The sequence below is a fragment of the Lissotriton vulgaris genome, chromosome 2_1 (assembly GCF_964263255.1).
Source record: "Lissotriton vulgaris chromosome 2_1, aLisVul1.2, whole genome shotgun sequence".
Taxonomy (NCBI): domain Eukaryota; kingdom Metazoa; phylum Chordata; class Amphibia; order Caudata; family Salamandridae; genus Lissotriton; species Lissotriton vulgaris.
In genome coordinates this window covers 46,697,561-46,712,110 of record NC_141687.1, presented here as the reverse complement: position 1 = coordinate 46,712,110, position 14,550 = coordinate 46,697,561, and the positions used below count along the sequence as shown (strand labels likewise).

The following is a 14,550-nucleotide window of genomic DNA, read 5'->3' as shown; positions in this document are numbered from 1 at the left end:
GTTGAGCTAGTTCCAAGGTTTGGAGCAATGGGGTTGAGAAACAGCATCCTGGATATACCATCCCTCAGCAACTGGAAGGATTTCAAAAATGAAAGGGCTGTGTTGTTTTGATTGTTTCTGAGCAGAAGCTTGTAGCCCTTTTACATTTACTTGCAATTGTTTAATGTTAAAGATCTAATGCAGCCCCTGTGCTTAGATGCTGGAACTGCGTTAATTAGCATTGCTGGCGGGCAGGGGAGGGGGCGGAGCGGGGAGAGGGTGTGAAAGCAGCAGGGGCCTTGTGGGAGGAGTGCGGCTGAGGGAACAGACGGCGATTTGGTGCTGTGCACGCGCATTTTAGGTCAATGCGCTTGCGCATTGACCTAAAAGCCACGGGCACAGCACCAAATCGCCCAGTTAGGTAAAGTCTGTTAAAGCGCTATATATCGAGCTCCCGCTCAATGCGCATGCGCATTGAGATAGGTCGCTCGACCTAAAAAGACTCTCCAGGGCAACAAAAATATAGGAAAAGGGTATGGAATGCCGAAATAATCATTGGGTGAAACGGCTGGCCTACACTTTTCTCTCTCCCACGTGCACCAGCAGAGAGCAGACACCCATGCATGTCCCTGCAGGCCCCTGTGTGCTGGCACTGCCGCCTTGGCACTGCACATAACGCGTCAACTTCCTTTTCTTACTGTGGGGCAAAGTCCTGGAATGTACCGATCATAAAAAAACACAATACGTACCAGATGCACTCGGATTCACAAAATGTGCACCACTTTTTCGCAATTCATATCAGATTTTGCAAACCAACCAATTTACTTTTAGGCAGTTGACAAAATAAATAGTGAACCCCAGGGGGTCGCAGAACGACCAGGCTAATCAATATTCATGTTGCAGGTCGCACTTAGAGACCTCCTGTGATTGGCTGCAATCACAGGGGTGGTGGGCTGTAGGAAACAGCAGACCACCATCCATATGAGTGAACTCCAAGCTGCACACTTTTTTTTAACAAACATTGGCAATGCCAATGTGTCGGGCTTTAGAGGAATATTGTATGACAATGTGAAGCATTACCAGTAAATAGCATGGAAGTAAATGTGCAATTGTATGGAAGCAAAGGGCCAGATGTATCAAGGGTTTTCCCGTTTGCAAACGGGAAGAAGCCATTTGGGATGTGTCATCCCAAAAGGCCAAAGCAAAAAAAGGAATCGCAAAATTTGTGATTTCCTATTTTGTGAATGCATTTAAGGAATGGCAAATTACGATTCCTTAAATGCAATTTTGCAAGCACCCAAAATTTGCGATCCGGCATTAGGAAATCACAAATTACAACCAACTTTAAGTTGGTGGTAGTTTGCGATTTCCAAGAAAAATGCAGTTTTTTGAAATTTTCTAAGTGCATTGGGGCGCATATACAACAGGGTGCAACAGGGTGTCCTTTTGGCACCCTTGGAATTGCATTTGCAATTTGAAAATACCTATTGGGTATGTCTTCCCATACATTCCTAGGCATATAGTAATGAATGGGAAAGAATTCCTTAATTGCGAATTGCAATTTGTGATTCGCAATTAAGAAATATGTAGGAATTCGAATTATTATTGCGAAACCTACATACATTGCATTTTGCGAGTCCTTAATAGCGAATTGGTAAAATTCGCTTTTAAGTACTCGCAAACTACAATGATGATACATCTGCCCCAAAGAACTGTAGAATAGTGTTGGTGTATGAAAGGTCAGGTGACAGTTGCACTGTCAGGCCAGACCTAAACATCCATGTAGATTAATGACTGTCCTCCTCTCATCTGTGCTTCTGCTACAGCCAGAAACAAAACACCACAAATGATCTATTCATCTAGGACACTTTAATAGCATTGCAATGCCAGCTTTGTGCCCCTGAAATTTCAAGCTCAGCCAGCTGGATAAATGAACAAAATGATCACAGCTGTGTGGAGGGAAAGCACTTTTTTGTGGAAGCACACAACTTCGGCCCATTCAAAACATGCACTCCTGGCTCTCAACATGTGGGCGGAGCCAAAGCCCGCCTCTAGTGATGCTCACATAATTGTCTGGTGACAGCGACGCTGCCAGGCCAGACCATGAAAAAAGCAGCAAAAGTTCCTTAAAGGAACTGCTGCAGCTTTTAAAAACACAAGTTTATCATTTTCGTAAAATTCAGGGAGAGCAAGCAGGCCCCATTTATCCGTGTGCATCAGGTACTATCTCAACTCGGTGGTGGGCAACTCATCAATGCCGCGTGATCGCCAATGCAGCTGTAAACCATTGATCCGTTCCTTTCAAATTCGCAATTAGGAGGGGAGTCCCTTTCATTCACCGTCCTATTTGGGATTTAAGAAAGAACTGCAAAAGTCCTTTTACAAATCAGAAAGAATTTGCAGATCTTGAAAGGGCTTTTGTACATTAAGAAAAGTCATTTTTCTATCGCAAACCCTGATATTACGAGTCAAAGGGACTGCGATCTCAAATGGTCTTCGAGCATCACGCTCTGAATTCTCACAAAAACTACTACACTAGCCCATGTCAGGGGCGGCCTTAGGCATGCGCAAACTGTGCACCTGCACAGGGCCGCCAAACCCCAGGGGCCGCCTCGCCAATATATATCCTTAATATAATAATCCTCTGAGGATGGATACATATTTGCGTGGTGGCCCCTGGCAGGGATTTGGCGGTCTCCGGCTCTGTTCCACTTCCAAACACCCTGACCCCCCCCTCTTCACTGGCCTCCCGCTCTGCCCAGCCCAAACCCCCTCTTCCGGGGCCCCCTACCTACGCTTCCTGCCCAGGGCCGCCATGAACCTAGAGCCGCCCCTACCCATGTCACCTGATTCTGGCTCATCTACACGTAGCTCTCACTTGGGCCAGGATACTCACATATTCCATGCCTGTGAGTCCAACACTCGTGTTATTCACACGCTTATTATGTACATGCAGGACATAGTTGCGTCTTTGCTCTGAGCGCTTGTGCTGCGTGCTGATATCTCATTCAAGGAGTTTGTGGTTGGGTTTTGGGAGGTGGGAAGCGTGGGAAGGCTGCGCAAGGTGTGTTAAGATGGTGGTTGTGTGAGGGGAGAATGTCGTCGTCTCGGAGGACATTGCAGTCTGCCAATCTCAGCGCGGTGGATCGCCCTACCCCCAGGTGTAAGTTAGACCAACCCATCATGGCTGCTGCTCAGCCGGCCTCTTCCTGTTGGGAGTTTCCTGTATTAATCAAACAGAAGCAGTTCTTTTTTTGTGTCTCATTGAATTGTATCTTTTTCAGCTTCTCCTCCTTCATTCCCAATCAGTTTCAGCTCCAGTCCTTCTTACTTCTTTCTGTTTTCTCAACTTCCGGCGCTGGCTCCCTTGGCCTTGCAAGCTGCAGCTCCACAGCATCTCATTTTCTTTTCATAATTCATTCTCAGATATGGTTTTGCAGTAATGCCTTTGAAGCTTTTACTTAACATGCTATTAGGCTGCACTTTCGGGGCATTCTTCCACTTCTCGAAGGCTTAGCATTAAAATCCCTATTCCCATTCCCGGACTCTGTTGTTCTGTCTGGTAACCCACTTCTTGCGTCTCTTCTCCAGCCAACTGGTTACCCCCTATTTCTCCAAAAGGCTTCTTAAATCCACCAACTCACATTTATCCACCGTCCCTACTATCAGAAGAGCTAAAAGTGGAGGACGGTCTTTGGCCAAGCCGTGGACGCCCTCGCTCTGGCCATTCCATCCACGAATAACAAGTTGAATTTCCGAAAACCCCTCAAGACCTGGCTCTTTAGGAACTGATCTTTTGGGTGTGGCCTCTGATCGTAGTGTAGTAGCTCTATTTGGCCGCCAGCGCTGGGATGCCCTCAGGTCGCCACGCACTTTATGAATTCTCTAGCATAGAATAGCATAGTTGGTCAAAGAAGTGCTGTTCCTTAAAGAAAAGGATGTCTAAATGGAACCCCAAGTTTCTTACTGGAGGAGCCTTAAAGTCCAGAGCCTCACATTTTAAAATCCTTTCAACCTTAGAGATTTTCTATCTGAGTGATTGTGCTGCAGGTGGTCGTAAATTATTCTTTCAGCCGAACACACTTCCAACATTTGTGTACTCTTTATCCGAACATCTCAGTTAGAATGTCAAAGGGAACTCGTTTTCCATCACCGCAGATACCGTTGAACACCCGGATAAATCTTTCAGCCCAAATTTGCCAGAATAAAGGTCTACCAACTAGTTTAATAAAGGATTTGAACACATTGCAGCAATATTCTAAGTTTGTTATTAAAAGATCTCAAAAGCATAGTGTTTTTCATTTCTGGACTGGATATGGATTTCCTTTGTCTTTTGCCCGGCCTCTGCTCTGAGGCGCATCTACGGCTGACCATGGTTCTTCCCCAGGACAATTCTTTATTACCAACCTCTTTTGATCAGTCGTCTCTTTCAGTACTTTTTCTTACTCCATCCCAGTTCATTTTCCAGTTTAATTCGACCTCGCCCAGTTGGTATGATAGATTGTGTTCAATGTAGATCTACGTGGGTAGAATCCATGCCATATTTTCTCGCTATGCGACATGTGATACATTTACATATAATGACTATAAGGAAAGGATTTACATTATTGGTGGCGCTCGGGCATATCTGCCTTACATTAAGCCTTGGTGGTCCCCTGGGCAACAAAGTTAGATGTAGAAAAGGTGGTAACTCCCAGCAGGATTAATGACAGGAGGAAGTGATGCAAGTAGAGGCGGGGAGGTCGTGGGGGCTGAGAGCGGATGGTGATAGGAGCAGAAGACTTGACTGACATGTGAGTGGCCCAATCCCCTCCTATGTACCTTTCAGAGCTTCGGCCTGATGGAAAACCTCCGATCTCAGGGTAGGTGCTCCACTTCTGGTGGGAACAGAGATGGGATTGCACCAAAACCAAGGACCATCATGCTCCCTTATATACAGCTTGCATCTATTCTCTCCAATGTCCACCAGCTCTCAGCGAATCACGTATGTATAAGAAGAGTCCTCAAGTCCTTGCACAGGTATCCAGCAGATGGTGGCCCTGGCCTATACAGGTGAATGATATCAGGTGAGTTACAATGATGCCATGACACTTACCCACAAAGATCTGCTGTTTGCTGTCCCAGAGTGGAGCGGCCCTGACACCATTGGCCACCAGTGCAAAAAAGGCCTTTTTTATCTGTACAATGGGATGAGAGAGAGGATCCAGGTTAGTACATGGAACTGGAAACGACTCACTGCAAGCGCTCCTAGAGTGGTGAATATTGGTGGACTCACTTATGCACCCTGACGGTCAGGTTTCTCAGGATGGTGAGCTTTTGAGGGCCCACTCATGCACCCTCACACAACACTTGGATGGTGCATCTTAGAGGATGCACAAATCCTCACTGACCTTCATGCAGCTTCAAAGTGGTGAGTATTAATGGCTCGCTCATGCACTTTGTGCCTCACACATCACCAGGTTGCTCAAATATTAGAGCACTCACTCTTTCTCACCGGCTTGCTGACCCTCACACATTGTCAGGGCTCTAACTAAATAGGAACTCACTCATCCACCATCATCATCACACATCTCCAGCCCGGTGAGTGTGGAAGCGCTCACTCTTGCACCTTGACCGTCACCTGTCTAAGGTGGTAAGTAAGAGATTACTCACTCATGCACTCGAACGGTCACTCATCCACCATCATCATCACACATCTCTAGGCTGGTGAGTGTGAAAGCGCTCACTCTTGCACCTTGACCGTCACCAGTTTAAGGTGGTAAGTAACAGACGACTCACTCATGCACTCGAACGCTCACTCATCCACCATCATCATTACACATCTCTAGGCTGGTGAGTGTGGAAGCACTCACTCTTGCACCTTGACCGTCACCTGTTTAAGGTGGTAAGTAACAGACGACTCACTCATGCACTCGAACGGTCACTCATCCACCAATCAACATCACACATCTCTAGGCTGGTGAGTGTGGAAGCGCTCACTCTTGCACCTTGACCGCCACCTGCCTAAGGTGGTAAGTAACAGGCGACTCATGCACTCGAATGCTCACTCATCCAGCATCATCATTACACATCTCTAGGCTGGTGAGTGTGGTAGCGCTCACTCTTGCACCTTGACCGCCACCTGCCTAAGGTGGTAAGTAACAGACGACTCACTCAGGCACTCGAACACTCACTCATCCACCATCCTCATTATACATCTCTAGGCTGGTGAGTGTGGAAGCGCTCACTCTTGCACCTAGACCTTCACCTGCCTAAGGTGGTAAGTAACAGACGACTCACTCATGCACTCGAATGCTCACTCATCCACCATCATCATCACACATCTCTAGGCTGGTGAGTGTGGTAGCGCTCACTCTTGCACCTTGACCGCCACCTGCCTAAGGTGGTAAGTAACAGACGACTCACTCATGCACTCGAATGCTCACTCATCCACCATCATCATCACACATCTCCAGGCCGGTGAGTGTGGAAGTGCTCACTCTTGCACCTTGACCGTCACCTGTCTACGGTGGTAAGTAACAGACGACTCACTCATGCACTCGAACGGTCACTCATCAACCATCATCATCACACATTTCAAATAACTTTATTCGATTCAAAGAGAATCATAAAAGTATACTATTAAAAATATCAAATATTATACATACAAATCACAAATGGTATTTCAATTTCCAACATTCACGGACGATAAGCAATATACAAAAAATCATATCACTATGCATTGTTATGTAAATTATTATTAGATAAGCAGCAGTGCAGCCTCTCACACCAACGCCCCTGCCTATTATAAAAACTACAAAGTGCAGTGCATTGAGGTACATTTCACATATACAAATCACTAATATTATTTCATATTCACAAGAAGAAATCGTGGACAAATACATAATACACAATATATCATATCTAAAACATACATAAAATCAATAGAAATAAGTTCATAATCCATAACGATTTCTAATTAAAAGAGCAGATCTAATAAAACTACATATAGCAGCAGTTGATAATGATCTCAAGTACTCAAAACCTTCCAAGTATGTGCAGGGTCTAATATCCCTCAAAAGAGGTTTAATAAAGCAATCTCTTGGGGCTTTATAAAGTGAACAAAAGAGTACAAAGTGCACTGTGCATTGTTGGGCTACATTATTACACGGGCAAGGGGGCAGCCTCTCACACCAACCCCCTTGCTTAGGGAAAGCAGCCAAAAAGTGCAATGCTTTTAACCGGAATCTGGTCAAATAAAAACGCCATTGTATATGTGTGGAGAAAGACAAGTAAAACTGTTGCTGTAATGTAACCACTTTGTCAGATGTGTGTTTATCTTGTCTAGACAATCCTAAAGCAGTATAATAGGCATTCTTAATGACCATCTTCATGTCCGGATTAATAGAATCAGGATTTTCCTAAAAATTTTCTAGGCCTATTTTATAAAAGGTTTCCTTCACATAACGTAACCAAGGTATCATTATGGCCATGTCGAGATACATACAATCCTTTAAAATTTCTTTTGAAAACAACAAATCCTCAGAGGTCAATATTTTTCCCCAGAGGAGCAAAGGGGACACATGTATTCTGTCACTCACAAAATGTAAACCAGCCTCCGATTGGCAGAAAATGTTTGGAGAACTATTAGGAATAGATAAAAGTCGTTTTAGAAATGTGTTCTCCATAATTTGTATTTGTTCACTTTTGTGGTATCCCCATACCCCTGCCCCGTAAGTTGCCCCTGGCAAACATTTGGATTTATACAAGGTCATCAATTCTGCAATTGTTTTTTGACCCAATTTACTAGTGAAGCGGAAAAGGGCCTCTACTGATCTATTTGTTTTTTGAAGCTGGATCGTTATCAAGTAGTCCCAGTTTAATGTTTTATTAAAAAGATTTCCTAGATAGTTACAATTTGTAACTTTCTCAATAACCATATTGTCCACAGTATATTTACAAGTTTTAGTTCTACTTGAACCACAAACCATTGCAAATGATTTAGTGAAATTCACCCTAAGAGCTAGTCCCAACATAAATTCATTAAAAGCATTCAGACATTTTGCATACTATTTGCTGGTAATGTCATCAGCATGGTATCATCCGCATATGACAATAGAGGTACGTGGTTGTCATTTATTTTAGAAAATCTAAGCCTTTTTGCAATAAAAACTGTTCCAAACCATTTGTGTATACTAAAAACAAAAAGGATGCCAAGATACAGCCCTGGCGAACACCTTCAGATGAGACAATTTTCCCGTTTTTTTCACTACCTGGGCCATATCGTACAGCTACGGAAGTCGCAGCATGCAGTCTACGCAGCAGGGTGACAAGTGGCTCCTTGAATCCCATAGACTCCATTAACAACCAGAGCTGTCCCCTGCATACAGTGTCAAATGCACTGGATACGTCCATAAAGGCCAGGTGAATTGAAACACTCTTGGCCTTTATGTACTTACCCATAATCATGTCCAAGTTGAGAGACTGTTCCGCAGTCCCGGGCCCTGCCTCTCCTAAATCCATATTGAGAGTCCACAATAATGCCAGAGGCATTCGCCCATGTCTCCAAGTGTGCTAATATTACTCTCCCCAATAGTTTGCAAGAGGCATCTATTAGGGAGATTGATCGATAACAACAAGGATCGCTTTATTTCCCTTTTTGAAAATGGGCACGATTACCGCTTCTTTCCAAGATGATGGAATACGTCCCACAATAGCCGCTTTGAAAACATTTAACAGGAGGGGTGCCCAAACTTGGGGGTTATTTTTAAATAAATCCAAGGGTACCGCATCGGACCTCGGGGCCTTGAGAGCAATACCTTTTCTCAGAGCCTCTTCCACTTCCTCCAAGGAGAGCGATAAACTAAGATGCCTTGCAGTCTTGATATTAAAAGGGGCATCATCTTCACATTCATTTGATAATAGGATGCCTTTTGGGCTAAAAATCTTTGAATAGTGAGCTTCCCAAACCTCCCCGGTTATATGCGAGACCATAGACCTATCTTCATTAATAAAAAGGGGACGATTTATGACCTCCCAAAATAACCTGCTATCTCTCAAATCACTGGCTTTCTCGATGTCATCCCAAGCCTGCTTCGTCAATTCTATTTTCCTTTTGTCAATAGCCTTTTTATAGATTTGTCTTGCATTCCTGACCATTTCTTTATCCAGAGGGACCATGTGAAGTGCCTTACTCAACGCTGTTTGTGCTGCAGAGCATTCAACATTAAACCATTTCATATCCGGGATTATACCTTTCCTGGCAGGTTTAAGCAAATTTATGGCCACACTCTTACAGAGAGCTTCAAAATTCTGCAATATCAGCTCTGGGTCAGAGGTAACCGTTAGACAAATCATCATTTGCGATGGGTTGGCTTTGAGAATCCTTTCCTCCATTTTTTTAGGATCATTCTTGTCCCATTTTATTCTAATACCTTGATTATGATTATATATTATTGATTGTTCTAGGGGCATTGTCCTTGATGCCGCAGTACTCAGAGATAAAACAAGGGGGTATGATTACTGGCAGGATTTGGTTCTACCCTGAAATCATCAACAAGATGAACATATCTACTGGAAATTAACATGAAATCTATTACACCCATACACCCCCCAGCCCCCTGAAATGTTAGAATGGGTGCCATTGGTATATTAGTCAGGGTGTCAAGTATACAAAGATCATTAACCACAATGATGTTATTTAGTGCGTCGCCCTGTATAGTGTGCTTAAAATGTGCCAGGGGTTGTTCATTAGTATCAAAAAGCCCAAAAGCATGACTACCACTATATTGACATATGGTACAATTGAAATCCCCTAGCCATATAATACACAAGGGAGAAATTTTCTCAGTCACTTTTGTAATTTCCACCTTCAAGGAGTCGATGATAACAGACGTATGAGTATCAAAAATATTATAGTACCAATTAGTTAGAAGTAAAGGTACAACAATCAAATTAGTACACAAAGTCAGTTGATACCAGGGAGAAGCAAATATTTTTTCTATCTTTAAAGACATATTCCATATTGAAATTGAGGTCATTAAACCACCCTTTGCCCTCCCAGAGAGGGACGGTTCTGCCCGAACAACCAGTGAATTATAGCCATCTAAAAAAAGATCCTTTCTGCTCTAGGTTTCTTAGAGACAGATAATGTCGAAGCGTTTAATATACTCTCTCCATATCTCATCCGATAGCCTACGTAATATGCCTGCTACATTCCATGAAATTAGGCGGAGGGTACAACTATCCGATTGGCTATTAACTAAACCAGAAGGTTTACTGGGCTTTTTCTCTTCCACTATATGTTTGGCATATTCTGTTTCTCATCACTGTCTTTTATTAGACCCTGGGTTTTATTAATAATGTTACAGAACAACTGCAAATCACTATCATTGCCCAAAGGATCAGGGGAAATTATTTCGGTAAAACATTTTCCTTAACATTCTCTAATTTTAGTCAATCGACTTCAACCAAAGTGCTCAGCGGGTCGAAATGATTTATATGATACCATGGAGGAAACTGTGGTTGTTGTTTTGGTCTTATTTGGGACTCAATTTCTATTGAACTGGGTCTCCATATGGGAGGACAATAGAAAAACCCCAAGGGTAGTATCAAGACCTTAGACTTATCCATATCTTGATCGTTCACCCTGTCAATTATAGCTCTTACCAGACCCGGGGGCCTAAAGGTCAAGACAATACAATCTCCCTCCATTGTTTTCTCAGCAGGCCCAACCTATCTAACAGTACGTGCCATCTTAAGTTCTGAGAACAAGAGATTTTGATTTATATCAGTCTTAGCATTTACAAGATGTAAGGATTTATTCCTCAAAGAGAAACAATCTTCAGTCTCTCCAGGAGCTAGAGAGGGGACATTTGCTAAGACAACAATATAGGGTGTAGTTTGTGGGGGCAGATTAAGGATTGAATCTGGGCCACTGTAGGGCAGATGGCGTGAATAGCGTTCCACAACTGTAGCTGTGTTTACTATACCTTTATTATTAATATTTCTCTCCCCTTGGGATTTGTTAATACTTGGAGGATTTGGAACCTGGGGACCATCCTTGGTCTGGCCATCCGAAATTATCAAGATGGTATCTAAATGGGGACTCGCATTAGCTAAATTCCCCCTCGAGTTCTCATCATGTATTACATTTTTTCCCAAGGGATCTGGTTTATCTATGCCCACTCTACCAGGTTTTGCCTTGGGCTTATTCCAGCTAGATCTTGTTTCAGGGTGTGACACACAGACACTAGAATATTGGTTCTCTAAGCGCGATAATCTTTTTTCAATAATCGTCAATTTATGGTGCACAGGTTTTAAATCAGTGCAAATTACCGCTTCCAATTTAGTCCTAAAACTCCCCTCCAAGTCCTTTTCTGTAGTTGGTAATGTCAATGTGGATGATATATCTTCCACAACTATATCTTGACTTGCCTCGGGCAAAGGCTCAGATAAAAATTCTGTAGCCTCTGGTATAGCCTTCCTTGCCTGGGGCTTGGGTATATGCTGGATCTGTTTCTGTTTTGTTTTTTTTAGTAATTGACCCTTTCGTTTTTTAGAGGTCGGGACAGGACGGCTTCCATTTATTTGCTTAGTTTTTTGTGCCCTTGTAAGTACGCTAAGTTTATCGCTGGAAGCAGGAGAGGAATCTAAAGAATCTAAAATCTCCTGAATGCTAGGTGACTTAGCCAGCGATACAACACACCCATTACTTTGTAAGCCTCCATTAACCAAGCCATCATTTGGATTTGGGCTGGTAATGATATGGCCGCTTTGGAGCGTTTGTGAATCTAAAGACAATCTGCGCTCTGTTCGTTTTATTTCATAAATTATGGCAGATTCAGCTCTTATTAGGAAGGCATCCAGGGTGCCGACTACCCCCTTCCCTTTACCATCCTTTTGTTTTGCCATTCTGAATGTGCCCCCGCAGGCAGTAGCTTTTCACCAGGAGAAATAAGACTAAACAGTTTTAAGCCCTACAAGGGTAACATAGGTATATATAACATTCAACAAGCTGTTACCAGTACCAAATAGTACACCAAGGTCTTCCAGTCCCTCAATTCAATTTTCAAACAAATTTCTAACATAATCCAAAGGGTAGATGTTAATCCCGTGGCCCTGCCCGGCCTCCTTCGGCCCCTGACGGCCTAAAACGGCCCGCTCTTGTCCCGGGCTTCTCCCGGGCATGCCTGCGCGCGTCCGCCTTTCTTTTGAGCGCCACCGGGCGCAGAAGTGGGAGTAGGCGGCGTCCGGCTGCAGGGAGTCCTGGGAGTTGTAGTCTCCCCCCTCGGCAGCCGCGCGGTTGAAACAGGCATCGGCAGCAGGGGAGACCATCAGTGAATGCCCCCGAAGCTAAGCACGAGGTCAGGTGAGTGCAGCAAGTATCAGGGCAGATGTAGATATCAGGCAGACCTAGCGAAAATTGCCCCACGCTATTTCACACTCACACATCTCTAGGCTGGTGAGTGTGGAAGCGCTCACTCTTGCACCTTGACCGCCACCTGCCTAAGGTGGTAAGTAACAGACGACTCACTCATGCACTCGAACAGTCACTCATCAACCATCATCATCACACATCACTAGGCTGGTGAGTGTGGAAGCGCTCACTCTTGCACCACCTGCCTAAGGTGGTAAGTAACAGAGGACTCACTCACGCACTCGAATGCTCACTCATCCACCATCATTATTACACATCTCTAGGCTGGTGAGAGTGGAACACTCACTCTAGCACCTTGACCGTCACCTGTCTAAGGTGGTAAGTAACAGACGACTCACTCATGCACTTGAACGCTCTTGCCTCTCCAGGGTGATGTGCATTTGAGGATTCATTCAAGCCTCATTCATGCCTTCAGGGTGGTGGTTCTTGGAGGACTCTCTCACTCTTACACACTCTGCGTTGCCGATTATACGTGGTGTCCCATTTGGATCACTTTTATCCCCAAGTGTATTTAATATTTATCTGAACCCCTCAAGAATCGTCAGAGAAAAAATAAGCTGGAATTACAGTCATTTGCAGACAGTACAAAGATCCCGGTGCATCTTGAGCAACAAAAAATAAATAAAAAAAGAAGAAATCTCATTTCACCCAAAATTAAATTTCAATTTGAGATACATTACAAATCATTGAAAATATTATAAAAACAAACAACATCATTGATTTTTTGATAACATTAAACCCTTGTATCCAAGAAATTTCAATTAATTTTCCACAATCAAGACAGGATAGTAGTGTTACATTCTTCACTACTTGTACCACAAAATATGAGCAATATTCTCTCCTTACAACAGTAATTGTGCAATCTTACAACAGTCGACACGTGGTTGGCGAGTTACCTTGCGTTCGCAAGGCTGTAAATATGATGAAACAAATCAGTATAATGTCTTAGGGATCAGACAATGTTTGTTGAACATTATTAATATGTGATTATTGTATGCAATTGATGTCTTAGTAACACCCAGGATTATGAAACATAATTAAGTAAAGGTGTGTTCCTTGGCCAATGAAAATCGGTTACAAATCATAATGTATAATGTAACTTTATACCTCATTATTTCAAACCCAAGGACAGTACACTATAAATTGTCATATTACCTATGCTGAAATGAATGCACAGGTCCAGAATACATGGAGCTACCAATAGTCCTGTGCACATTATATGTAAGAGAATAAATACATTTAAACACTCATTCTTCACAGACATATTCATTATGTAGTAGTAATGTACTTTAATAGTCTTGAGCTTAATTACATATTCACAATAGTCTGGTGAACTTTGAAAACATGATCTCTATTTATTCATAGAGTCTTCTTTATTTCTTTATTCAGCCGTATGTGGCTATAAAAGAGAAAAACAATATAGAGCATTTAAATGATTATTAAACAAATAACGAAACGACAAATCCGGTAAGACCAGATAGGGACCTAGTGTGGAGATGGATTTCCTCTCGAATTGAGTTGGAAAATCAGAAGGAAAGGAAAGATTTCCTTTCTTGAGTCCCCGCACTCACCAGGGTTTCCCCACGGTGACATACTTCATCATAGGAGCCATCTCAACCCGCTGCAGGTTGAGGGGTGCTACGACTTGCGATGAGACGTAGGAGCACTATATAATGAGGAGCTATGTGTAGTGCAGTGGTGTAGTGGAGTGGAGTGAATTAAAATGTACCTAACTAGTGGGCAGAAAAAGTTTATTCTGGCTCCTAGTCGGTCTATTAAAAACGGGGTGAGTCTCTAGTAGGCCTATCCAAATGTGTTAGGTGTCCTAGCAGACGTCAACATGTTTCGAGCTTCCCCAGAGCTCTTCTTCAGGACAACACAGGGTCCCACCCTGTGTGTACCACTCCAAGGTGATCTATAGTGAGTTTGTGTTCTCAAGTATCTAGGTTCAGAGCCTTTCTTACGGTAGCCACTGGCCAGCCAGTGATTATTGAGAAGTTACCGTAGGTTCTTCCTCACCTGTTCTAATCTAAGGGAAGTTGTGTTCTGAAGTAGCTAGGTTCAGAGCCTTTTTTGATGGTAGCCACTGGCCAGTGATTGTTGAGAAGTTATCGTAGGTCCTTCCTGGCCTGTTCTAATCTAAGTAAGTTTGT

At 43.3% G+C, this 14,550-nt stretch overlaps 1 protein-coding gene across 5 annotated transcripts in view; it reads right to left on the bottom strand.

Moving 5' to 3' along the window:
* Positions 1-14,550, bottom strand: part of PRKAG3 (protein kinase AMP-activated non-catalytic subunit gamma 3) — a 332,947-nt gene that overhangs the window by 124,864 nt on the left and 193,533 nt on the right. For all 5 annotated transcript variants that reach the window (XM_086954427.1, XM_086954429.1, XM_086954428.1 and 2 more), the window contains one exon: positions 5,075-5,156. In XM_086954427.1, the coding sequence (XP_086810553.1) occupies positions 5,075-5,156 (82 nt within the window). The remainder of the gene's footprint in view (positions 1-5,074; positions 5,157-14,550) is intronic.